At 37.1% G+C, this 26023-nt stretch overlaps 1 protein-coding gene across 2 annotated transcripts in view; it reads left to right on the top strand.

Moving 5' to 3' along the window:
- Positions 1-26023, top strand: part of VIRMA (vir like m6A methyltransferase associated) — a 62049-nt gene that overhangs the window by 25156 nt on the left and 10870 nt on the right. For both annotated transcript variants that reach the window (XM_088844671.1, XM_055431706.2), the window contains exons 6-16: positions 1507-1629; positions 2190-2462; positions 4286-5426; positions 8989-9480; positions 10532-10686; positions 12785-12867; positions 16012-16105; positions 16250-16794; positions 17312-17547; positions 18004-18256; positions 20274-20491. In XM_088844671.1, the coding sequence (XP_088700797.1) occupies positions 1507-1629; positions 2190-2462; positions 4286-5426; positions 8989-9480; positions 10532-10686; positions 12785-12867; positions 16012-16105; positions 16250-16794; positions 17312-17547; positions 18004-18256; positions 20274-20491 (3613 nt within the window). The remainder of the gene's footprint in view (positions 1-1506; positions 1630-2189; positions 2463-4285; positions 5427-8988; positions 9481-10531; positions 10687-12784; positions 12868-16011; positions 16106-16249; positions 16795-17311; positions 17548-18003; positions 18257-20273; positions 20492-26023) is intronic.

Raw genomic sequence — 26023 nt, 5'->3', positions numbered from 1 at the left:
CATTCAATATGAGATAAACCGTAATGGGAAAAAATATAAAAAAGAATGTGTATAACTGAGTCACTTTGTGGTACAGCAGAAATTAACATGGCATTGTTAATCAGCTGTACATCAAATAAAGAGAAGTGGAAAAAAATTTACTGACTTTTAAAGAAAATTGTACTGGAGTATAATTTTTATTTGCAGTGTTGTGTTAGTTCCAGATATACGGCAGAGTAAATCAGTTACACGTATCTCCACTCTTTTTTATATTCTTCTCCCGTATAGGCTGATACAGAGAACTGAGTAGAGTTCCCTGTGCTATGATAGGTCCTTATTAGTTACCTATTTTATATTTACTAGTGTGTATGTGTCAATCTCAGTCTCCCAGTTTATCCCTGCTCCGTTCCCTCCAGTAGCTATAAGCCATTCCCTCCAGTAGCCATAAGTTTGTTTTCTACATATGTAACTGTTTCTTTTTTATAAATAAGTTCATTTGTATAATATTTTTTTAGATCCCACATACAAGCAGTATCATATGACATTTGTCTTTCTCTCTCTGACTTACTTCACTCTTGCTTTAAAATGGACACCTGAGCTCATATATTGCATTTATATATGTGTGCATGTTTTTAACTTTTTGTTTTGAAATAGTTACAGATTTAGAGAAGGCTGCAAAGAAGTGTGTAGGGAAGTCCTATGCACTCCTCCCAGATTCCCCTAGTTAGCATCTTTGACAACTCTAGTACAATATCAAGACAAGATTGGCATTGTTACAATCTGCAGAGCTTGTTCACATTCACCAGTTTGTACATGTACTCGTGCACATGTGTGTGTGTGTATGTGTAGCTGTGTGTAATTTTATGTCATGTATAGTTTTGCACACCCATCATTGCAATTAAGATACTTGATTGTACTGTCACAGTATTCCCTGGTGTTACCCCTTTCTAGCCACACTCATCCCACCTCTACCTATTTTTGGCAATCATTAATCTATTCTCTGTCTCTGTAATTGTATTATTTCATAAATGTTGCAAAGTGGAACCAAGAAGTTGGGATCTTTTTAAGATTGGCATTTTTCATTCACTGTAATTTCTTTGAAATTTATCTACTTTCCCTGTATATCAGTAGATCATTCTTTATTGTTGCTGAGTAGTAATAAATAGTATGGATGTATTATTTAACTGTTCAGTGATTGAAGGACCTTTAGGTAAGTTTCTAGTTTTTGACTTTAGCATATAAAGTTATTTATGAGTATTTATGTACATCTTCGTGTGAGAAAATAAGTCTCCATTTCTCTGGGATAATTCCTAAGAGTTCTGTACATTGTGTTTTGGTATATGGGATGTCAGACATTCTAACTTTCCCAATATAAACTGATTAGCAAACTTTCTGTTAGACATCAGTAACAAAAATGTTAATAAATTCTGAGGATGAAAACCCAATAATCAATAGCAATTTTGTCATGTATTTATATTACTACCTTTAATAATTTTAAAGTTCTTTTTCTTTTTCTAATAAAATCAGCTGATGGGGAGAAAGAAGATCAATTTAATGGAAGCCCTCCAAGACCACAGCCAAGGGGACCAAGAACTCCACCAGGACCCCCGCCCCCTGATGATGACGAAGATGATCCCATGCCATTGCCAGGTAGAAATAATAATATTTTTTCCCTGTCTTGATTAATGTTAATGTGATAGTACTTTTTTATTAGAGGAAAAAAAATAGATGCTGGTAATCAAATCTTGATGAATGTCCCCACCCCCATTCTGAGCAGTGTTTTCTTGTGGTTTTTTTGTTGTTATTGTTGTTGGCAAGTGAATTTGTTTAAAAAAGAAATCAGTTAATTCATTTGAAATTGAAGCAACATTGCTTTGAAAATAAAATGTTAATGTACTATAATGATAGTATAGAGAAGCACCAGTAAAAATAACCTGTATGTATCAGAAGAGAGAAAACTCTGCAGTTACTTAATAGCCAAAAAAGAGGATTATTGTGTAAGAACATAAAATAGCATACTTTGTTAATTCCCATTCTAGAAAATTGTTCAGTGTTTACTCCTAATATTTTTTAAGAGCACACTTTTTTTTTAAGTGTGTTTATGAGTTAAATCATCCAAAATATCATTAAATAGTTGCAATATCCAGTCCTGCTGCCTCTTATTATTTAAGCAGTTAAAATAATCTGTGCTTTAAATATCAATTTTTCAGTGTCTGGTGACAAGGAAGAGGATGCTCCTCATAGAGAAGATTACTTTGAACCCATTTCTCCTGATCGGAATTCTGTTCCCCAGGAAAGTCAATATTCTGATGAAGGAGAGGTAGAAGAGGAACCGCATGAAGAAGGAGAAGATGACGAAGATGACGTGGATGTGGAGGAAGAAGAGGATGAGGATGAAGATGATCGGCACACGGTAGATAGTGTCCCTGAGGAGGACGAGGAGGAGGACGAGGAGGAGGGCGAAGAAGATGAAGAAGGTGAAGGTGGGTGGACTCTTGCTTTTAAGAGCTGGGGACCAGCTCGAAGTAGCTTTTGGCGGCGCAGCACAGTTTACAGCTGAGATGGACGGCCTTCGTCTATCCAAGAGTCGGCTGGGCCTTGAGACTTGACCGGATTTGAGGATTTCCATCTTTTCTTCACTTGTTTTTCCTGTTATTTAGTTAGAAAAACGAATATAGGTGTTTTTTTTTAGCTAACTGTTATGTCTCTGTTCACCCCACATCTTTAATATCTTCTCTTTAACCATCCAATTTAAACTGCCTGACTGTGTCTCAGATCTGTTTCCAGTTTTCTGGGAGAGAGATTGTGTTTGGCTTGCTGTGGTATCAGCTTCCCCTTGATACCATCAGCTTTGCCCAGGGAAGCAAGGATATGCAGCAAATACACGGTGATTAGGGATCTGGTGATCTGTCTTCAGAGGAGTGGTGTTTTAAGCTGCCTAGAATCCCCAAAGATGTCTGTCGCCTCAATATTTTGGCCGAATGCTACATTATTATTAGACATTCACAAGGGAAAAAAAAAATGACAGAGGCACATAAGGCAGCCTGATGCAGTCTTTTAGTTAGGTCTTATTTTTCCTCTGAAAAGAAAAAGAGTTATTCAGGCTAATTGACTCTTAATTTGTCCAGTAAATAGAGTTTACTTATTTATTTAAATAAATGTTAAAGCATTTATGTAAAATGACAGATCATCTTCTTTGTTCTTCTGTAAGATAGTAAAGAGGAGAGTCATTCTACATGAGAATGAGAACCATTTCTGTGTTACAGGGGCCCTTTTACTAAATATAAGTAATTGAGTTATTGAGTGATAACTCTTTTAACTTACCCCATTTCTGCTGCTGCTGCTGCTGAGTCGCTTCAGTCGTGTCACCACAAAATCCTTTTTAGATTTATTGCATTTAGCAGGTAGTAGTTAGATTTCAGGCAGGCTTTGTTAATCAGAGGACATATTTTGTAGAGAAGATAAGAGAGTGAGGCTGGTTAATTTGATTTTTACCAGATCAAATATGAGTGTATTGCTATGGCTAAGTTGTTTTGAGCTTAAGAATGTCCGTAGAGGGCTGTTACTGGAGGAGTACCGTGGAAACACTTCCTTTTCTTTCTTAGGCTGTTGTTACTCATCTCTGTTTTGCCACAGCCAGGTAATAGTCCTGTTTAATAAATTTTCTGTCTCTAGTCCTGTATTACTAAATAGAGGGAAAAGCTGCACATGTCATGATATGAAAATTCTGTTTTGGCAAAGATGGGTACTTTTATAAACAAATTTTTCATAAAACATGATACAGAGCTGGGAACTATGTAGCAGGTAAATACAGAGAAATAGAAGTGAAGGAATATGAAATTCTAGAATGTTTTTCCTGACAGTATTTGGTGTAACTCTGTAATTATGGTATTAATTCTTAGTTAATTTAATAATTTTGGCCCATCAATTCATTTTTTCCATCTTAAAAATACTCTCTCACAAGGCAAGCTTAATTTCTTCCCTCCTGAGAGGTATTTTTTTTTTTTTTTGAGACATTTCTAATTTTATTTCTGTGAGGAAAAGTTTTATAGCAGAGTTATTATAAAGCTGAACAGATAAAATAGAAGACTTTGCTTATGAAGTTTCTCTATAATTGTTCTGTTAGGAGTTATAAAATGTTAATAAGTGTTGATAGGATATTGAGGCAGAAGTTAATTTTGTTGATGGAATCATTGCTTTTCATTTTTTTTGCCATGTTATTAAATAATTTATTTTGACTAACCAGATTGTTTTGCACTAAGCAACAATGATGTAACAACTAAGTATTATTTAAACTGATTTTCAGGGGATGATGGTTATGAGCAGATTTCCAGTGATGAAGATGGAATTGCTGACTTGGAACGTGAAACATTCAAGTATCCAAACTTCGATGTCGAATATACTGCTGAAGACTTAGCTTCAGTCCCGCCTATGACATATGACCCATATGATAGGGAGCTGGTACCACTCTTACACTTCAGCTGTCCGTACAAGACTACCTTTGAAATTGAAGTCAGTAGGATGAAGGATCAAGGTCCAGATAAAGAAAACTCAGGGGCAGTAGAAGCCTCAGTGAAGTTAACTGAACTGTTGGATTTGTATCAAGAAGATAGAGGTGCAAAATGGGTAACAGCTTTAGAAGAAATTCCAAGTTTAATAATAAAAGGACTAAGTTATTTGCAGTTGAAAAACACAAAACAAGACGCCCTTGGTCAGTTGATAGACTGGACCATGCAAGCTTTAAATTTACAAGTAGCCCTTCGCCAACCCATTGCCTTAAATGTCCGACAGCTCAAAGCCGGGACCAAATTAGTGTCCTCACTAGCAGAATGTGGGACCCAAGGAGTCATGGGACTGCTACAAGCAGGAGTGATCAATGGCTTATTTGAGCTCCTGTTTGCTGATCATGTCTCATCTTCCCTTAAATTAAATGCATTTAAAGCTTTGGACAGTGTCATTAGTATGACGGAAGGAATGGAAGCTTTTTTGAGAAGTAGGCAGAGTGAAAAAAGTGGCTACCAAAAACTTCTGGAGCTCATACTTTTAGATCAGACTGTGAGGGTTGTCACTGCTGGTTCAGCTATTCTTCAGAAATGCCATTTCTATGAAATTTTGTCAGAGATTAAAAGACTTGGTGACCATTTAGCAGAGAAGACTTCTTCTGTTCCTAACCACAGTGAACCTGATCATGATACAGATGCTGGAGTTGAGAGAACAAACCCAGAATATGAAAATGAGGTAGAGGCCTCTATGGATATGGATCTTTTGGAATCCTCAAATATAAGTGAAGGAGAAATAGAAAAGCTTATCAACCTCTTAGAGGAAGTTTTTCATTTAATGGAAACTGCACCTCATACAATGATCCAACCTCCTGTTAAGTCTTTCCCAACAATGGCACGTATTACTGGTCCACCAGAGAGGGATGATCCATACCCTGTTCTCTTTAGGTGAGACATTTTTGGCTTTGGAAAGTATATTTCACCAGTTATTAGAGGCAGTTTCATGTGGTTGGTTTTTTGTTTTTTTTTTTTAATCTACAAAGCTTTGTTTTATTTTTTTATTTTATAATTTTATTTATTATTTACTTAAATTTTGGCCTTGCTGGGTCTTAGTTGCTGTACGGGCTTTTCTCTAGTTGGGGATGAATGGAGGCTACTCTTCATTGCAGTGTGAGGGCTTTTCATTGCAGTGGATTCTCTTGTTGCAGAGCACAAGCTCTAGGGCACATGAACTTCAGTAGCTGCAGTTTGTGGGTTTGGTAGTCGCAGTTTCTGGGCTCAAGAGCACAGGCTTAATAGTTGTGGTGCACGGGCTTAGTTGCTGTGTGGCATGTGGGATCTTCCTGGACCAGGGGTTGAAGTGTCTCCTGCATTGGCAGGTGGATTCTTTACCACTGAGCCACCAAGGAAGCCCCTTGTTTGTTTTTTTAAAAATCTGTCTATAGGTAATATGTGTCTTTGTAAGGATGCCTTGATATTTCAAAATAGGTCATAGTGAGAAGTGTGTTACTGTATTTGAGCTATATTTTGTTAATACTTAAAAGTATTAATAGCAACTTAAGTTAAAGATACAAGTAATAATCAACCATAGTGCTTATATTAGCGTATCTGTGAGCAAGAGTAAAGGAGAAATTGCTGGTGGCTTCTTGGAAGGTGAAGCAAAGAGGATGGCATAGGAAGGAGAGAGCTCTTCTGTGTAAGCCTCCTTGCACCTTATGATTTTAAAACATTGTAAGTGAAGCTGATACTTTACTAAGTTAATTTTACAGTCCTTGTTAAAGATATATTAAAGGTTCAGTTGTCGCTTGTTTCTGCCTTCTAACCCTCTAGTTATCTACTGGTACAGTTTTGCCATTTTTAGGTATTCACAGTAGATTTTTAAAATTTGCTTTAATTTTTGAGAGTTTTTTTTAATTTTTTGCCTGTAAATAATTTTTTAACAGATGTAAAAATTGCATTTTTATTATTTGATTCTTTATTTCAGTGATTATTTTTTGTCTGGCTTTGGGGCATAATGTACTAACAAAAAATCAATACTTGTCCATTCTAATATTTGTACCTATCCTTTCCTGTTTTTAGCTGAAACTCATATTTGCATTAGCTTGAATTCGTATAGGAGTTTAAGATGATAATTGCTAGAGCAAGGTCTAGTAGGAGATGAGGCCAAGAGTACAAGTGTAGCGGTTTCGCTTTGAGCAAGAGAACGGAAACCTTTTGAGTATACATATACAGTTACCTTTGTAGTACAGAGACAGTGGAGGAGACAGGTGCTTCTCACTGGTCATGTTTTTGGTAAATTAAGACTTAAAGTAATGCCCTGAGGGTGACTAAGTATAAGAAAAGAGATGATGCTCCCAAATAGTTATTGAGGGAAAACTAATAATTAATGGCCTACTAAGTATTGTTGTTTTTTGTTCTCCCATAATTGGAGATTGTACATTTGGGTGTCAGATTTTAGGAGATAAAGGGTTTTGAATGCTGGGCTAAGGAATTTGGATTTTTGTTGTTGTTGATTAATTTTTCTTTTTTGGCTGTGCTGCTTGTTGCGTGGGGTCTTAGTTCCCTGATCAGGGGTTGAATCCAGGCTCCTGACAGTGAAAGCACTGAATCCTAACCACCGGATGGCCAGGGAATTCCTGGGGATTTGTTTTTAGAATGTGGAAGATCTTGACTATTTTAGAGTAGCAGATCTGATATGATCGAAGTAGTGTTCTAAGATTGTATTATAGTTACGAGATGTATTGCCATGAAAAGAAATCGACGTTATTATGTAGGTAAGCCTGTCTGAAGATTCCAGGGTGTGGGTATTGTGCTGAATACTGGGCCTAGTATAATGGCATTTACAGAAAATGGGAAGATGCATACTGTGCCAATATTGAGAGTTTGTGGTGGAGCATTACTTGGACTTGGCAACTGGGCCTGGTAAGAGAAAGTAAGAAGGAGCTAAAATGCTTTGAGGTTTCTTACTCGGGTAACTACTGGAACTGTGGTTTTATGGACAGAAATTGATGAATTAGGAGGGAGAGTGAACTTTGAAAAGAGAAATAATTACACTTTGGAAGCGTTAGTTTGAAGTGATGGCAAGGCTCTGATGTCCCATGTTGGGGTCTTCATGGTAACCCCCAGATTGACTAGCTGGACTCATAGGACTCAGTGTTATAATCACAACCAGGATTTATTACATCAGAAGCATACAAAACACAATCCCCAAAGGGAAGAGGTACATGGGACAAAGCCTGGGAAAATGAGTCATAAGCTTCCAGAATCCTTTCCTAGTTTAGGCGCAAAGGATCCCCTTAAGTCCCCCGACAACAAATTGTGACATTTGAAATGTTGCATACTGAGGAAGTTCATTAGAATCTCAGCATCCAAGCTTCCTATTGGGGGATAGCCTTATAGGCACCCAGTACCTAGCATGTACCAGAATTTAAGACTGCCATAGAGAAAGCAGGTATTCAGAATGAACCATATTATTTGCATAAGCAGTTTATGTGCAGTGAGTACTCTTATCAGTTGGTGGGTGGAAGCTATCCCCAAATCCAAGTCCCTAGAGGCCAGCCAAGGACCAACCTTTCTAAGAATAAGCATTCTGAGGCCTGCCATGTTAACTATTTTCTGAACATTCCATAAGGTGATTAAGGATGCTCTTAAGAGCATAGAAGTGTTTACCTCTGTGGTAAGTGTTTACTGCAGGTGTTTTCCTCACGATATAGAAGCCTGAGTTTAATCCGAAATATGATTCAAAAGGCAGTTTTATGCTTTTTGATTACAACTATGTGACATTCTGGAAAAGGCAAATCTATGAGACAGTAAAAAGGTCAGTGACTGCCAGGAGTTAGGAGCTAGTTGGGGGGTGCATAGGTGGACACAGTAGTATTAGGACAGTGAAAATGCTCTGTATCAGTAGCAGCTGTGTCTGTTAGGGGTGTTAGGTAAATTCATGCCTTTTCTACTAAAACTGTGTGTCCTGAAAAATGGTTGTTGGATGTAATAAAAGAATACTGTTGTATTGAGTACTGAAGATTGAGAATTTGACCTTTTTCTTCCTAGAAGTACCAGTTCAGATATACTACTTGTAGTAAATCTGAATATACCAAATGCTTTTTTATAGTATAGGCACTGTATTCTCCCTAGATGCATGAATTCAGATATACTGAGATGCTGTGAGTTTAGTAGGACCATGGTTAAAAGGGAAGGAGCATTTGATAAGTGCCCTGGAAAGAAGGCCCAGAATGTAAAGTCAGGGTTGATTCTGGAAAGAGAAAATTTGTCAACAGTTACTAACCAAACATCTTTTGGATGCTAGGAAAAAGCCGTATAGAACTTTCACTTTCATTTGATCCTGTGGAGAGAAGACTTGCTGTTCACATTATTGTTTTAATTAAAGCGGTATATTGCTGAGGATAAGGATTATTGCTATTAAAAATTTTTAACACCACCTGTCTAATGAAAACTGAGTAAATGAAATGCTTGCACTGACTTAACGTATATCTTGTTACTTCTTCTACAGGTATCTTCACAGTCATCACTTCTTGGAGTTGGTTACTTTGCTTCTGTCAATTCCAGTAACAAGTGCACATCCTGGTGTGCTGCAGGCCACAAAAGATGTTTTAAAGTTTCTTGCACAGTCACAAAAGGGTCTTCTTTTTTTTATGTCAGAATATGAAGCAACAAATTTGTTGATCCGAGCTCTTTGTCATCTTTATGATCAAGATGAAGAAGAAGGTCTCCAATCTGATGGTGTTATTGATGATGCATTTGCCTTATGGCTACAGGACTCAACACAAACATTGCAGTGTATTACAGAACTGTTCAGCCATTTTCAGCATTGTACAGCCAGTGAAGAAACTGACCACTCAGATCTGTTGGGAACTCTGCACAACCTTTACTTGATTACTTTTAATCCTGTGGGGAGATCAGCTGTTGGCCATGTTTTCAGTCTTGAGAAAAATCTCCAAAGTCTTATTACACTAATGGAGTACTATTCCAAAGAAGCCTTAGGGTAATTTTATGCTTACTCCTGTTTTATTGGAATCTTATGCTTTACTCCTGTTTTTTTAATTAAAAATTTCCTGTTTTATTGGAAAACTAAACACTAGTGGGGTAGATTCTTGAAAGAATGTGTTGTTTTGAAAGTAAAAGCTTTTAATTTTTTGACATAGCCTACAACTTGTTAATCAAGGATTAGCATGATGAACTCTCTAAGATATGGATATAAAGAAATGAAATAGCAGCTTCTTCAGTTTCCCCACAGAGTTAACAAAGATTGCAGCTGTAGTACTCCTGCTGATTTTTGTGGAGGGGAGTCATAAGACACAGAAATAATACATACAACTTAAGAGTCATGAGGGACTATCTTGGTGTCTCTGCCCTCACCTGCTAAGCTATTCATGATGCTCTGACTTTAGAAGTGTTTTGACTGGATGAGGGAGTTTGAGAATGATAGTGGTTTTTGAAGACCTTGCCCTGTTGGGCAGAGGGTTTTAGTCTATGAGAAGAGAAACTGACTCCTCCTGGTTCATGCCATACAAAGCAGCGGCATCCTTTCCATCCGAGTCTTGGTATGACCCCTTGAGTGACGGATCTCTTGGGGGACTGTAAAAGGCAAACAAGAGTACTTCTATGCCTAGCTGTACCTTTACAGTTCTGTAGTGGAAGTCTGAATAATCATGGTGGCAGGTTGATTCATCACATTGTTCTCTATATATCCAGAGTGAAAAAACATTTTAAAGGAGATTAATGAAGTGTACTTCCTAACCTTTCATTGCTGATGAAGTGTACTTATTCATATTTTATTGTTCTGATCATATTTCTTAATTGAATTCCACTTTCCATTTTGATGCATGTGCTTTATTATTAATATACTTTTAAGTAGTGGTTTCAGGTGAATTGGAGGTTAAACTAAAATGTGATTTCCTGTTTTCAGGAAGTTAGTAATGTTTCATGGTAAAATTCCTTGATCTTCTTAAAACCAAGTAAAAAAAAAAAGTTAAAAAATTGTTCCTAAAAAATTATTTGCATACCTAAACCTTTAAAACCTTGTTTTGTTTCAGTGATTCCAAGTCTAAGAAGTCAGTCGCTTATAATTACGCGTGCATACTTATCTTGGTGGTCGTTCAGTCTTCCAGTGACGTCCAAATGTTGGAGCAGCATGCCGCATCTCTCCTGAAGCTTTGTAAAGCAGACGAAAATAATGCTAAATTGCAAGGTATGGCACTTGAAGTTATTTTAAGCATTTATGATACATGAAGAAAATAAACCTTTGACTATCTGTAGTTCGTATTTGCCGTTTGGGACGAGGGGCTTTATCGTGTTTGACAATATACCTAGTAACACCCTGTGTTAACTTTCTGTATAAGTTAAAGCACCTCTTATGGAGGTATTTTATATGGTATTCTTAAAAAAGAATTTTTTAGGAAGTTGTTGAAAATAGCTTTTTCTGGAAAGTGATGGAAATTTTTGGGTAGTTGAAGTTCCTAATCAAAACAGAATTAAAGATGAACTTGGAAGTTCAGTTTTGTACAGAAGTTCAGAAGTACAGTTTGTAGGTGTGTGTGTTTTCTTTGAGTATGTACTTATTTCTGAGTACAACTTAGAAATCCATTTGTGGTTAACACATGTGCTATTCTCAAGTGAAAAATGATGAAAGAATATTATTTTCTAAATGTATATTGAATGAAGTTTATTAAGTTTATAATGTTTATAAGGTGAACCTTATTATGTGGGTAGTCTTGAAAAGTTCAAGGTATTTAATTATAGTTTTTTATTATTTTATTTTTGTTCTTGGCTTTCTACCTAGCCAAAGAGAAAATTTAACACAGTAAATGTTAGGACAGCATGTGGCTGCTTTTCTTTTTTGTCTTTTGTCCATGCTGTGCGATATGCGGGATCTTAGATCTTAGTTCCCTGACCAGAGATGGAACCTGTGTCCTTTGCAGTGGAAGTGAGGAGTGTTAACCACTGTACTGCTGGGGAAATCCCAGGCCTCTTTTACTCTTAATCCTGAAAAGATTAAAGTTTAGGATTAATCCTAAAAAGATTATTAAGTGTTACCAGTAAAAGTTGGGTTCTAAACTCAACTTTCCATATTGAAAATAGATTTTTTTCCCCCCTCAAAGTATGCCCTTACAAAAAGAAGGTATGTAGCATCTTCAAAGGTATTATTAATGCTTTAGCATATATTCTGGGTGATGAGTACACTTACATTTATTTTATTATTCCTTTTATCTTTCATTTGAGCAATATATAGTCTATATACATGAAAGAGATAATTTAAAAGTGCATAGGAAAAATACTCAGATGTAAACTGTTGTAATCCTCAGAAGGAGTGTAGTACCAAGGAGAGATGACTCCTATTTGCATTTTCTGTCAGTTCTTCTGATGAAATTACATTAGAATTATTCTAATATTACATTATTAGAATAATATTCTAATATTACAATATTACATTATTACACTTTTAGAAAAACATTTTTGGTGATAGTCAGGTTCTATCCCTGGGCTGGAAAGGTCCCCTGGAGAAGGAAATGGCAACCCACTGCAGTATTCTTGCCTGGAAAACTCCATGTCCAGAGGAGCCTTGACAGGCTACAGTCCATGGGCTCACAAAGAGTCAGACATGATTGAGTGACTAACACTTTGACTTCACTTTTACGGCATAGCTTCCAGGCGGTTCAGTTGCAGTAAATGGTGTATTTCATGTATTTCTTCCACAAACAAAGTTTCCTTTTGGGGTGAGAGTGATCACTTTTAATTTTGTAAAGGCAGATTAGGAAATTGACAAAATTTAAAATTTGTGTCACGGGAAAAGGCCCTCAGCAAATATTCCTCCATGAGTTTGATCCTGTTAGAAATGAATGCATTTGTGTATGCTGTTTTGGGGGTGTGGGAATCAGTGGTAGTATTAGGAATAAGCATGATGTTATTTTGTTTGTTTATGGGCAGATAATTTTATAATTGTTTTAATGTTGTAAGTTGATTGCTGTAGAAAAATTCAGTTTAGTTAGATAGTTCTGTTTAATCATATAAACATTTAAGTTTTCAGAAGCCAAATAACTAAGAGTGATAGCTTCTTATTTCTAAACCAGTATAGTACAACATTTATATTTCATTTAAGGCTTGTTTAAATAATTTAGACACATAATTCCTGTATAAAATTCACTCCATTGAAATTAACATGGATTTTCAATCTGAAAACATGGCTTTTCTCTGGAAAAGAATACCTTCACTTCTTTTGTTATTAAAGCTTGTTTATAAGGCTTTTATTTTAAAATATTGTATTGTAAATTACTGTTTTCATTTTTAAGAACTTGGCAAGTGGCTTGAACCTCTGAAAAACCTTAGATTTGAGATTAACTGCATCCCAAACCTAATTGAATATGTTAAACAGGTAAGTAAAATTTAAAAGTATCTTGATTTTATGGAACTGTGTGGTAGTATGTAGTAATGTTGTATTAAATCACTTGTATTGATAATGTAGTTAAGTATACTTGATTGATTTACTAGTCCTGTGGGTTTAGATTGGTAGTGGGTATAGACGGACATGTAATTGTGTATATACGTGAACACAGATGTCCACAACGATATTGCTTTCTTTTGCCAGATTCTGTCCTATTTTTTTTCCCTCTCAAATAAGAATAATATCACCTACCATTTTGGTGACATTTACAAAAATGTTTTAAAGTTAAATGCTATGATAATGTGATATATAATTGTTAGTTAAACTTTCCGAAAAAGAATTTCCCTCAAAAGTTTTAGGTGAAAATTGATAAAGAGTTAATTCTAGAGAATTGGAATGAGGACAAGTTCTGTTTGTTCATTTGGGATGGTTAAATTACTTCAGTCTGCAATTGAAGTAATTCATGAGAGTTGAAAAATCATATAGTTCATAATACTACAGTTGAAAAGTTCATATACAAGTCAGGTAATTCATAATGCAAAAATTTGTTATAATCAAAACATTGTTAGTTTGGGAAGTTTAAAAAGTTTTCTTTGCTCCTTAGTTGATCCAGTGTGTATCATAGGATGAAGGACTAAAGGTGTGCTACTTTTTTTCAAAAGTGCTCTTTTTAAGTGCTTTAAAAAAAAATGCTGTGTAAGGTGCTCTTCTTTCTTTTTTTCTTAAAATGATGTGTAAGAAGTTTTAACGGAGAAGGCAATGGCAAGCCACTCCAGTACTCTTGCCTAGAAAATCCCATGGATGGAGGAGCCTGGTAGGCTGCAGTCCGTGGGGTCGCTAGGGGTCGGACACAACTGAGCGACTTTACTTTCACTTTTCCCTTTCACACATTGGAGAAGGAAATGGCAACCCACTCCAGTGTTCTTGCCTGGAGAATCCCAGGGACGGGGGAGCCCGGTGGGCTTCCGTCTATGGGGTCACACAGAGTTGGACACGACTGAAGTGACTCAGCAGCAGCAGCAAGAAGTTTTAAACTAGAGGGGCAGAATGGACCTTGAATTATCTCTTTTTCCTCCATCTCCCCCTAAGAGTACTTTTACCTCCTATAATGCCATCAGATTCTTCTGTTCTTTATTTTATGCCTCAAAGACAATCCAGAGTTTTTCATTATATTCAGTCTTTTCAGAGGTACATTCAGTTCAGTTCAGTTCAGTCGCTCAGTTGTGTCCGACTCTCCGCGACCCCATGAATCACAGCACGCCAGGCCTCCCTGTCCATCACCAACCCCCAGAGTTCACTCAAACTCATGTCCACAGAGTTGGTGATGCCATCCAGCCATCTCATTCTCTGTCATCCCCTTCTCCTCCCTCCCCCAACCTTTCCCAGCATCAGAGTCTTTTCCAGTGAGTCAACTTGTCGCATGAGGTGGCCAAAGTTTTTCAGCTTTAGCATCAGTCCTTCCAATGAAAACCCAGGATCGATCTCCCTTAGAATGGACTGGTTGGATCTCCTTGCAGTCCAAGGGACTCTCAAGAGTCTTCTCCAGCACCACAGTTCAAAAGCATCAATTAGTGTCCTGTAAATTTAGATGGTCAGGTATTTAGGGTACTGTGCGTAGTTAGGAGAATATATTAAGTATCCAGTAAATACCAGCGAGAGGACTTGGATTAAAGTATTTAACCAGTAAAAAGTTCAGTGCTAGAAATTTGAATTGCGTGTTGTAATTAAAAGTTTTGATTTTTATGTAAATCCTTGTCCCATTAAGTATGGTTATTATGAATGACTCTCTAAGGTGTGCTAAGAAACAGCTGATCTAAGACAGAAACATCACTCCGTGACTCCCTGCTGCCTTCAGTAACTCGTGGAGTAACTGAAAGGCAGCACGGAAGAAGTTAGAGGGAAGGTAACCCAAGGTGGGGAAAGAAAGTGAAAGTCTCTCTGTCATGTCCGACTCTTTGCGACCTCATGGACTGTACAGTCCATGGAATTCTCCAGGCCAGGATACTGGAGTGGGTAGCCTTTCCCTTCTCCAGGGGATTTTCCCAACCCAGGGATCGAATCCAGGTCTCCTGCATTGCTGGCAGATTCTTTACCAGCTGAGCCACAAGGGTGGGAAACATATGAGGAAAATGGTTTTCTTATTTTTAGGTTTCTCCTCTGAGGTTTAGAGGCTGAAGTAGTAACATTTTAAAATGGTATTTCTTCTAAGTTTTTTAAACCATCTATATGCTGCTCTTTGAAAATTACAAAAATAAAGCAGCTTAAGTGTAACTATTTGTTGCCAGGAAACATAGCCTGGGCAGGTGCTAAGGACATAGGTAACTGTATTTCTTTTTCCTCTCTTCATGCCCCAAATGGCCGTCATAACTAGATTCCTGTGGTATTCGCATTTTTTGAAATGTATGTTATGTAGTATTAAACCACTCCCTGCTGCTCTGCTGCTCAGTCACTTCAGTCGTGTCCGACTCTGTGTGACCCCATAGATGGAAGCCCACCAGGCTCCTCCGTCCCTGGGATTCTCCAGGCAAGAACACTGGAGTGGGTTGCCATTTCCTTCTCCAGTGTGTGAAAGGGAAAAGTGAAAGTGAAGTCGCTCAGTCATGTCTGACTCTTAGCGACCCCACGGACTGCAGCCTACCTGGCTCCTCCATCCATGAGATTTTCTAGGCAAGAGTACTGGAGTGGCTTGCCATTGCCTTCTCCAAACCACTCCCTGAGGCTTCATCAATTTTGAAAGCGGTTTTAGTACCCACAGGGCTCTGTAAAATCAGAATCCTTGCTTCCTTTTTGGAAAAACGGGTATATAGAACGAGTATCCCAAAAGGAGCTGTTTAAATTCTTAACACGGAGAGTTTCATACCTATCTGTATGTAGCCTTTGTTTCAGTCAGTACTTTTTAATATACTTGTGTCAGCAGTTATTCATTTTATGAACATAATGTCACATATGATAGAACATATGCCAAAGACTGCATAACCTTTAAAGCCTCATTAGCTTTATTCATGGTGTAAGTGCACTAAGGAAGTTTAAAATGATGTAAGTACTTAACTTGAAACTCCTATTTTTAACCAGTGCCTTCTCTGGGTCTGATAGGTACTAAGAAATTAAAGTTTCTGTTCATTTTTGTTTTTGAAGAATACTGATAACTTGATGACCCCAGAAGGAGTTGGCCTTACTACTGCCTTGCGTGTTCTCTGTAATGTGGCCTGTCCCCCACCCCCTGTTGAAGGTAATGTGGCTACTATACTTAAAAACTATTTTTTAAGTCTGGTGTGAATGTCATTTATTAAGTAAAATATTCAAAAATCTTAACCAGTGATTAATATTTAAGTAATTAGTTTTTTGTTTTTTTTCCTCCCTTATTTATGTAAAGGTCAACAGAAAGACCTGAAATGGAATCTTGCTGTCATTCAGCTTTTTTCTGCTGAAGGAATGGACACCTTTATTCGGGTGCTGCAAAAATTGAATAGTATTCTGACTCAGCCATGGAGGCTCCATGTCAACATGGGGACTACCCTTCACAGAGTTACTACCATTTCGATGGCTCGCTGCACACTCACTCTTCTGAAAACTATGTTAACGGAACTGCTGAGAGGTGGATCCTTTGAGTTTAAGGACATGCGCGTTCCTTCAGCACTTGTGACGTTACACATGCTCCTGTGCTCTATCCCCCTCTCAGGTCGTTTGGATGGTGATGAACAGAAAATTCAGAACGATATCATTGATATTTTACTGACTTTTACCCAAGGAGTTAATGAGAAGCTCACTATCTCAGAAGAGACTCTAGCTAACAATACTTGGTCTTTAATGTTAAAAGAAGTTCTTTCTTCGATATTGAAGGTTCCTGAAGGATTTTTTTCTGGACTCATACTCCTTTCAGAGCTGCTGCCTCTACCACTGCCCATGCAAACAACTCAGGTATCACTTCCATATAACATGCATCTTATAAATGATGGCAATAACACTTTTTAAAAACCCAGTGGTTTTTCTTAAATAAACAAAAACAAAACCCTCTCATCTCCTTCCCCTAAGAAAGACATAAAATAACTGGATGAGGGTGAGATAAAAACTGAAGCAAGTTGGTCATTAAGGAAACACGGGAGTAACATTTTAAATAAATTTTTGTTAATGTGAATTTTATTATGCTGTTACCTATACTTGTACTTTTGTTGTTTTTAAATTCTTTTCCCCCACCATTAACTAGGTTGCTTCATCAATGGGCTCTGCTCTACTGACTGCTAACCTGAGAACAATAAGATTTTTTATTAGATGCATTGAATTCAGGCAAATGTTTAATTGTACAACAGAAAATTAAATGTTTTAAGCATGCAGTAAAGATGTTCTTTTCATAATAGTTCTTCCTGAACAGTTTTTGTGATTGTAAATAAATATTTAAAAAAAATCTATGTACACACACATTATACTTTTTTAACAGGTTATTGAGCCACATGATATATCAGTGGCACTCAACACCCGAAAGTTGTGGAGCATGCACCTTCATGTTCAAGCAAAGTTGCTCCAAGAAATAGTTCGCTCTTTCTCTGGCACAACCTGCCAGCCCATTCAACATATGTTACGGCGTATTTGTGTTCAATTGTGTGACCTTGCCTCACCAACTGCACTTCTGATTATGAGAACTGTGTTGGATTTGATTGTAGAAGACTTGCAAAGGTATTTTCATTTTGCACTAAAAATTTTTTCCTCAAGGTATTTTTGACACAAATACTTTTTTAAAAAAATTAACTTAGACTTTGAAAACCAGGCTTTAGGATGCTCAGATAATATGTGTACATATAAAATATACATAACACAGACACATGTATGTGTGAATATATAAAGGTAAATTTTAATTAGAAAGCTGTTATTTTATGTGCAAGATACCTTGAAGTATTTCAAGTTTTGGGGTGCTGGAAAAGTGAACCATGAAGTACTCTGATTTAAGAAAATATATTATTGAAAACCCAAATTTACAGAATTTTATAGTAATTGTAAAATTCCAGAGTTGCCATACCCAAGGAATGAATTTTTTTACATAAGATTTGTATAATATGTGTTGAAAAAGCAAATTATTAAGTAATGCCTTAAAATCAAGAATTTTTTTTACTAAATGTGTTGATTTTATTTCAGCACTTCAGAAGAGAAAGAAAAACAGTATACTAGCCAAACCACCAGGTTGCTTGCTCTTCTTGATGCTCTGGCTTCACACAAAGCTTGTAAATTAGCTATTTTGCATCTGATTAGTGGAACTATTAAAGGTGATGAAAGATATGTAGAGATATTCCAGGATCTGTTGGTTTTGGTGCGGTCTCCTGGAGACAGTGTTATTCGTCAGCAGTGTGTTGAATATATCACATCCATTTTGCAGTCTCTCTGTGATCAGGTATTTATAGTTATTTTTATAAATTCTTTGTGGGTGTATATATTTTTAAAAAACTTCTGATGTAATTCTTGGCTGCTAACAAAGAATCTGTTTCATTATTCATATTATTGTTTAGGGGGGATATTTGACCAGTGAAGCAACAATAAAATGATTTGGTGCTACATAACTTTTTTTGACCTTGTACATCACATGTTTCTCCGAAGAGGTTTTTTCATTTTCTTTATGAGATACTGTCTTTGGATATTTATTCTATGTGCCGTTGTATTCTTTGGGGTTGGTTATGTCCGGTAGTTTCATTTTCTTTCCAATTATATTCTGTACTGATTCATTCTTGAATATTGTAGTTTTGTGATTGGTTGAATTAATACTATATTTTTTTGTTTGGGCTTTTTTTTTTTTAATTAAAAAAAGAATTTTTTTTTTTTGGCCGTGCCTAAAGGTATGTGGGGATCTTAGTTCCCCAACCAGGAAAGTGCAGAGTCTTAACCACTGGGAAGCCAGGGAAGTCTTTGGACAACTTTGGAAGGCATCACAGGCTATTAAATTTAAGTGTGTTTCAGACTACTGTGCTTATAGATGTTGACTAAAAGTAGTAGTACTTCTTCCTGCTGTTCATATTATTGACTTCCAGTTTGTAGTTCCATGAGTTAATGAGAATTGCTTTAACTTTTAAAGTCCATTGTTACAGGGATCATCGTAGATTTCTATGCCTGACAGAATTTTAGCTTGTCAAAATGCTCCTACTATCAATTAATCAAATGTGATTTTTTTAGGCAGAGTATTTTTAATAGGATCCCATGTTAGAAGATTTGGAGGAGGGCATGGCAACCCACTCCAGTATTCTTGCCTGGAGAATCCTCATGGACTGAGGAGCCTGGCGGGCTACAGTCCTTGGGGTTGCAAAGAGTCAGACCTGACTGAGTGACTAAGCATACACATATTAGAAGATTACCTTTTTCTAGCTAAAAAAAATCCAATTTGGTTACATTTAACATTCAAGTCAAGAAGGGACATTTTTTGTGTGACTTGTTTTCACAAAAAGGAGATCTGGTAGAAAATAGTTTTGGACCTGGTAAAAAGGCTGTTTTAAGTTTATACCTCAGAATGTCCTATCAGCTGGTATTTGTTTTATAATTAATATTGAGTTGTATGACTGTGCTGAGTAATAGTTTAGCGTCCTAGCTGCCCTGATCACATAAACTTCATTCTTGGCTGGCTGGCCTCACCTAGTTGTATTTCCCTTCTATTCAAGCTTTGTTTTATAGTTTTAACCCAAGGTGAGGAGTGGTTTCCAGTGTGTTGAAGTGGTTAAAGACAATAACACATACCTAAAAATGTTTTGTTCTGCTTTACTTCTGTGAAAAGAGTAGTGTGGGTTTTTAGTTATTGTTAGGTAAACTTGCTGACATTGAAAAACTTGAATTTTAGATGTATATAAAAACTAGTGGAAAATATTGGAAGGCTATGCCTAAGTGTTTTTTTGCTCCATCCATTTCTTTTTGTGATGTTTTAAATTCAAGTATGGATATATTTATTAGAATTTATTTCTCAATGCTTTCTTTATAAATTAAAAAATATTAAGATGAATAAATAATATAAATAATTTAAAATATTTTAGTACCCAAAATACTAACCTAACCATTTGAAGATAGAAACTACACTTTAGTATAAGCCAGAAGGAAAAATTTTTCAAAGAGATGTTTTTTTAAAATAAGAATACTGTGAGTCAGGTTCCGTTGCCAAGTGGTTAGGTGTCAGTCTTACAAAGTAAAAACACTGTGAAGCAAAATATTGTCTTTATTTCTTTAGGTGTGTATCCTTGTTTTAACCTTTATAGAAGGGCCGAACAACTCCTTTGTACTTGTGTTTGAATCTGTGTTTGGGATGGGATAATAACTATAATATTTTGATAACTACTAGTATTAATTGCTGTGTATTTCAGAAATACAAGCTCAAAATGATAGTGACAAACATTTAAAAAAATTGTTTTTTCCCCAACTCCCCTCCTCCCTCACAGGACATTGCACTAATTTTGCCAAACTCTTCTGAAGGTTCTGTTTCTGAACTGGAGCAACTCTCCAATTCTCTGCCAAACAAGGAACTGATGGCCTCAATCTGTGACTGTCTCCTGGCTGTGGTAGCTAACTCTGAGAGCAGCTACAGCTGTTTACTGACATGTGTCAGAACAATGATGTTTCTTGCAGAGCATGATTATGGATTATTTCATTTAAAAAGGTAATGCTTTATCTAATTTAATTCTGTTGTTACTTAATTGCTAAGTCATGACTGATTGTTTTGCGGCCCCATGGACTGTAGCCGGCCAGGCTCCTCCGTCCATGGGATTTCCCAGGCAAGATTGTTGGAATGGGTTGCCATTTCCTTCTCCAGGATATCTTCCCAACCCAGGGATTGACCCCACGTCTCCCGCGTTGGCAGGTGGATTCTTTACCACTGAGCCACCAGGAAGTGGTAAAAATTTACTATATTCTGGTATTTTAATCCCCCCATATTAATTAGTTCATAGATGTTGTAGAGGGTGGAAGGTATGATTTCTTTCATGTGGAGAAAATTTGAATTTGTGGAAAAGATTCATTAGCAGTGAAATGTACTAGTAATAAAATCTTTAGGTAATGTAAACTGAGAAGGAATCTTATCATTCTGTGGTCATTAATTCAGTGCTCGAAGATACTTGTTTGGTTGGCATAGACACCTCTAATTCTTCAAAGATGATGGTAGTGTGGTATTCTGGACTCTGAAGCTGAAGGTGCTGATTCTGTGTGTTTTATTCTCTATAGGAGTGGCTCATTTGAAATGGATTTGAAATGATGTGAATCTCATGCTGCTCAGTCTTTCAGATGTAATTTCTGCTCCCCATTGCTATCCATGCCCTCGTGCTTTTCTTCACTAGGGAGATAGATAACTACTACATAGTTTCCCTGGGAATTCGTAGACGTATGTAGGGTTATGAGATCGAAAGGATTAGGCAACATGTATTTGTGCCTCTCATCAGTTCTTATAACATCGGTTGAAAACACGTTCCAGGTACAGTGCTTGGTGCTGCTTCCCATCTCTCCCCCTGCTTAGCCTGTCCTCCTGTGTCCGCTCTCTGTTGATGGTGCCTGCTGAACATCCAAGTTCTCCCCCTCCCACCTCCCAGTCTTTGGCCAAAAGTCTTTAAATTTTATTTCTTAAATGTCTTTTTTCCTATTGCCCGGATATTTACTGTATCTCCTTTAGAACTCATCTTATACACTACACAGCCAATTAAACTTAATTTTTAAAAAAAGCTTTCCTTGGTTCTTCCATTCCTAGCTGGGTTAGGTGCTCTCACAAATACCCTTTGCATACCGCTTCCATAGCATGTTATGTGACATTGTTGGCTCTGCTCGGTTCATGTAAGACATCGTAACCTATTTCCTTTTGAATCTTTAGCTTGGATCTTTCTGCTGAGCTCCAGGTAACTCATGTTATCCATTTGATGTCTCTACTCAGCCATCTAATGGGCACCCAAGCTGAACCAAAGCAGAGCTCTTGATATTCTTGCTTCAGACATGTTTCCGTCTTGCTTATCTTGGTAGACGTTAAATGTGAAGATTCTTGCTGCTTCTCTTTTCCTTTCTCCCTGCCTCCGGTCTGTCAAGAAGCCCAGTACATTATGTTTCCAAAAATCCGGATCTCCTTTCTCTGTCTCCATCATTACCACCCCGTCCTGTCGATTGTATTTGCTTACATGACCCATTGCAATAGCCTCGTCTTCTTTTCTTCTAGTATTGTCCCTGTAAAAAATATTTTCTTAGCGCTCAGATTGATCTTTTTAAACTTAAAACAAGGTATGTGTCGTTATTATTTTGCTTCAGTCCTTCTGTTGGCTTTCTGTTGAATTGCAAATAAAATTTATACTGGGTATTGATCTTTAGGGCTCTTATACAGTCCAACTGTTGCTTATCTTTCTGACTTTCTCATAACTCTTTTATCCTCAGTTTGGCTCCCTATCAGGCTTATCCCTATTTCTAGACCTTTTTTTTTTTCCTTTCCTAAAATGCTTTTTCCCTAGTTTCTTCTAGGACTTATTTTTTTACTTCACTCAGGTATCTGTATCAGTATATTTCCTGCCTAAATGCCTGCCTAAAATGCATGTCCTTTGTGTCCCCATTCCTTATCCGCCTTTATATTTTGACATTATGTTATATAGACTTATTGCTTATTTGGTTATCTCTCTCACTAGAATATAATCTGCACAAGGACAGGGACTGTGTTTTCTTGACTGTACTCCCTCCAGCACCTAGAAAGCTGGTTCATAGTAGACATGAAGGAATGCTAGAGTCATTTAGTTCACAGATATTTATTGAATGCCCTCCTCTCTGGGCCAGACAGTGTTCTAGGTGCTGGAGATTTAATAAAAAAAAAAAAAAAAAATCCCTGTCTTCTTGATGCTTTCATTCTATTAGAAGTAGACAGATGGTCAACATGTAAATAAAATACACAACGTGTTATAGAACAACAAAAAATAGAGCAAAGGAATAGCGAGTGCTGAAATGAGGGTGAGAGTTGTCATTTGAAATATGAGAAGGTGATCAGGGAAGTCCTCACTGAGAAGCTGGCCCTTGAACAAAGAACTGAGGGAGGTGAGTGAAACATGTTAATATGCTGGGGGAGAGCAATTGCATATGGTATGCCTAACTTGTCTGAGAAATGGCCTGGAGACCATGGTGGTTGCTCTTGAAGTGAGTAAGCAAATCAGAAAATGACAGGGCCCCAGGTCAGAGAGGTAGTGGGTAGGTGAGGGAAGGGCATGTCATCAGGGGCCTTTAGGGTTACTTATAAGGGCCATTGTGGGCTTCCCTGGTGACTCAGATGGTAAAGAATCCACCTGCAATGCCAGAGACCCGAGTTTGATCCCTGGGACAGGAAGATTCCCTAAGAAGGAAATGACTACCCACCCTAGTATTCTTGCCGGGGGAATCCCATGGACAGAGGAACCTGGCACACTATGGGAGCACGAAGAGTTGGACACATCTGAGTGACTAACATACACACGCACACACACAAACACACACACACACACATGCACGCAAGAGCTATTGTAAGGTTTTGAGCAAAGGTATAGTGTGATCTGACATTTTAAATAAATAGATCACTGTATCCGCTAGTTCTGAGACAGGCTCACTCAAAAAAACTTTGAGATGATTTTAGACTTTCAGAAAAATTACAAAATAATAGTACAGAGCTCAGATATACCCTTCATCCAAGTTACCCTTATCCCTGTCCTTATGTTGATGTCTTGAATAACCATTGAATATTTGTCAAAAATTAAGAAACTAAACTTGACATAATAGTATTAACTAAAATACAGAACTTGCTTAGATTTTACCAGTTTTTCTAGTAACGTTCTTTTCCTGTTTCAAGATCCATAGCAAGATCCTATATTGCAGTTAATTTTATTGTATCCTTTGTTTCTTGTACGCTTGTTTTTCATGCCTCTGACATTTTTGGAGAGTGCTTGTAGAATGTACCTCAGTTTAGCTTTGTCTGATATTTTCTCATAATTAGATTGAGGTTATGCTTTATTGAGAAGGACACTACAGAGGCAATGTACTTTTCTAAGTATATCGTATCAGGAAATATATCATGCATTACTGATGGTACTAACCTTGGTCACCAAACTGAGATGCTGTCTGCTAGGATTCTGCACAGCAAGCTTACTAATTTTCTGTTTTTAAATAGTAAACATTTTGAATAATATACTTCAAGACTGTGTAAATGTCCTGTTTCTACTCAAAATTTTCACCTACTCATTTTACTCTCCATCAGTGAATCTCGGCACATGTCAGTCATTACTGTGGTGTTTTAATGTGTGTGTGCATGCACACTCAGTCATATCTGACTCTTTGCAACCCATGGACTGAAGCCTGCCAGGCTCCTCTGCCCATGGATTTTTCCAGGAAAGAATACTGGAGTGGATTGCTCTTTCCTTCTCCAGGGGAACTTCCCGACCCAGGGATCAGGTTCCTGTCTCCTGTATGTCCTTCTTTGGCAGGCGGGTTCTTTACGAGCTGAGCCATCGGGGGAAGCCCATTGTGTTTTACTAGTGATTTCCTGCTTTTCTTATTCCTTTTTCACTTAATTATCCTCTGTAAGGATGAATTCATCACTTTTCCCTCATTTATTTACTATTTGGGTATTTATATCCGGATGGACTTGTGGACATTAAGTTTTCTTGTTGTGTAATAATTGAACAGTATGTCGTTATTTATTTTGTTGTTCAACTCACGTGACCAATTTTGTTTTTTCTTGTTGACTAGGGCTGGGAAATGTATGTGTCCTAACTCAGGCATTTACCAAAAAAATCTACATTTTTTTCCATCTATTTATTGTATGTATGTATTTTAAAAGATGAGTCCATACAAATACTCGATTCTAATACAACGTCAGGGGGTGGATTCCAACTTTCCCCCTTTCTTTGTAACCTCATCCATGTTTTGTGATATACAGTTCTGTGGATTTTGACCATCATGTATCTACTATCACATTTCTATGCAAAGCCATCACCCCAACAGTCTGCTGTGCCACCCTTTTATAGACAACTTCGCTACAAGTTGAGTGAGAAAATACCAGATTTTGGTATTGCTAGTTTACTTTTTTAATTGTAGATATTCTAAAGGGTGTGCAGTGGACCTCAGTTTTTGATAGGCCATCTAAATAAGGCTCATTCTCTTAAGGTTATAAGTAGAGGCCAGTAATTTGTATAATCCAGTGTTTAACCTATGCTTTTTCCATTGATTGTACTATCTCTATGTTTAATCTCATTCCTATTTTTGTGCTTTGTCCATTTCATTATTTTATAAAGTTCTCGTGAGCTTTCTCATTTTGTATTGTATCTTTCTCCATTTTGTATTGCTTTACATTTTATTTTGATCAACTAAGAACTATGTAAATGCATAATTTTAGTAGGACTATGTATTGTCATGATTTTGGACACATAGCATGATTATTTCTTTCTTTGAAACCTCTCTGTAAAAGAGGTTGGTAAATTGTGGGCCACAGGCCAGAACCAGCCTTTATTGGAACATAGTCAATGTTTATGTGCTGTCTACAGATGCTTTCCCACTACACTGGCCATTGAGTAGTTGTGACTGAGACTGCTGTTTTGTATAGAGAGCAGAGTGAGTTCTGTATAACTCTGTAAAGCCTAAAATATTTATCGTTAGGCCCTTTACATAAAAAGTTTACTGATGCCTACTTTATACCCTTGATTTCTTTCTGTCAGATTACAGTGTCATAAAGATAATCATCCTTTGTAGTTATTATATAAGTTAGGCTTTCGAGACAGCTATAACTTCCTTATGTTAGAGAAATCCCCAGGTTATAAAAAGTGTTAAAAAAGGAACCTGTGAGTTATTTGCTAAGTTTTGTAGCTTTGTTATTTGGGGGCGTTTTTCATCTTTCTGTGTTTTTGACGTTTGCGTACATCCATGCTGGTCGTGTCCAGCTCTGTGCGAACACGTGGACCATAGCCCATCAGGCCTCCCTTTTCGACTCAGGGAGCAAAGCTGGGTCTCCTGCGTTGCAGGCGGATTCCTTACTGCTGGAGCTAGGAGGGAAACTCTTTTGTAGTCTTTCTTCTTTAAAAGGAGATATCAACTATAAAAAGAAATGCTTTGTTACATGGTTGTATGACAGATAAACCAAAGTACTTTTTTTACATTTCTTGAAATGTAACATTTTAATATACTAAATTTTGTTTGAACTGAGATAGTTCATGTCTCA

Source organism: Moschus berezovskii, chromosome 16 (assembly GCF_049115385.1).
Source record: "Moschus berezovskii isolate FMDL1 chromosome 16, NW_MosBer_1.0, whole genome shotgun sequence".
NCBI lineage: Eukaryota > Metazoa > Chordata > Mammalia > Artiodactyla > Moschidae > Moschus > Moschus berezovskii.
The sequence above is the reverse complement of the archived record's forward strand: the minus strand, read 5'-3'. Positions and strand labels throughout refer to the sequence as shown.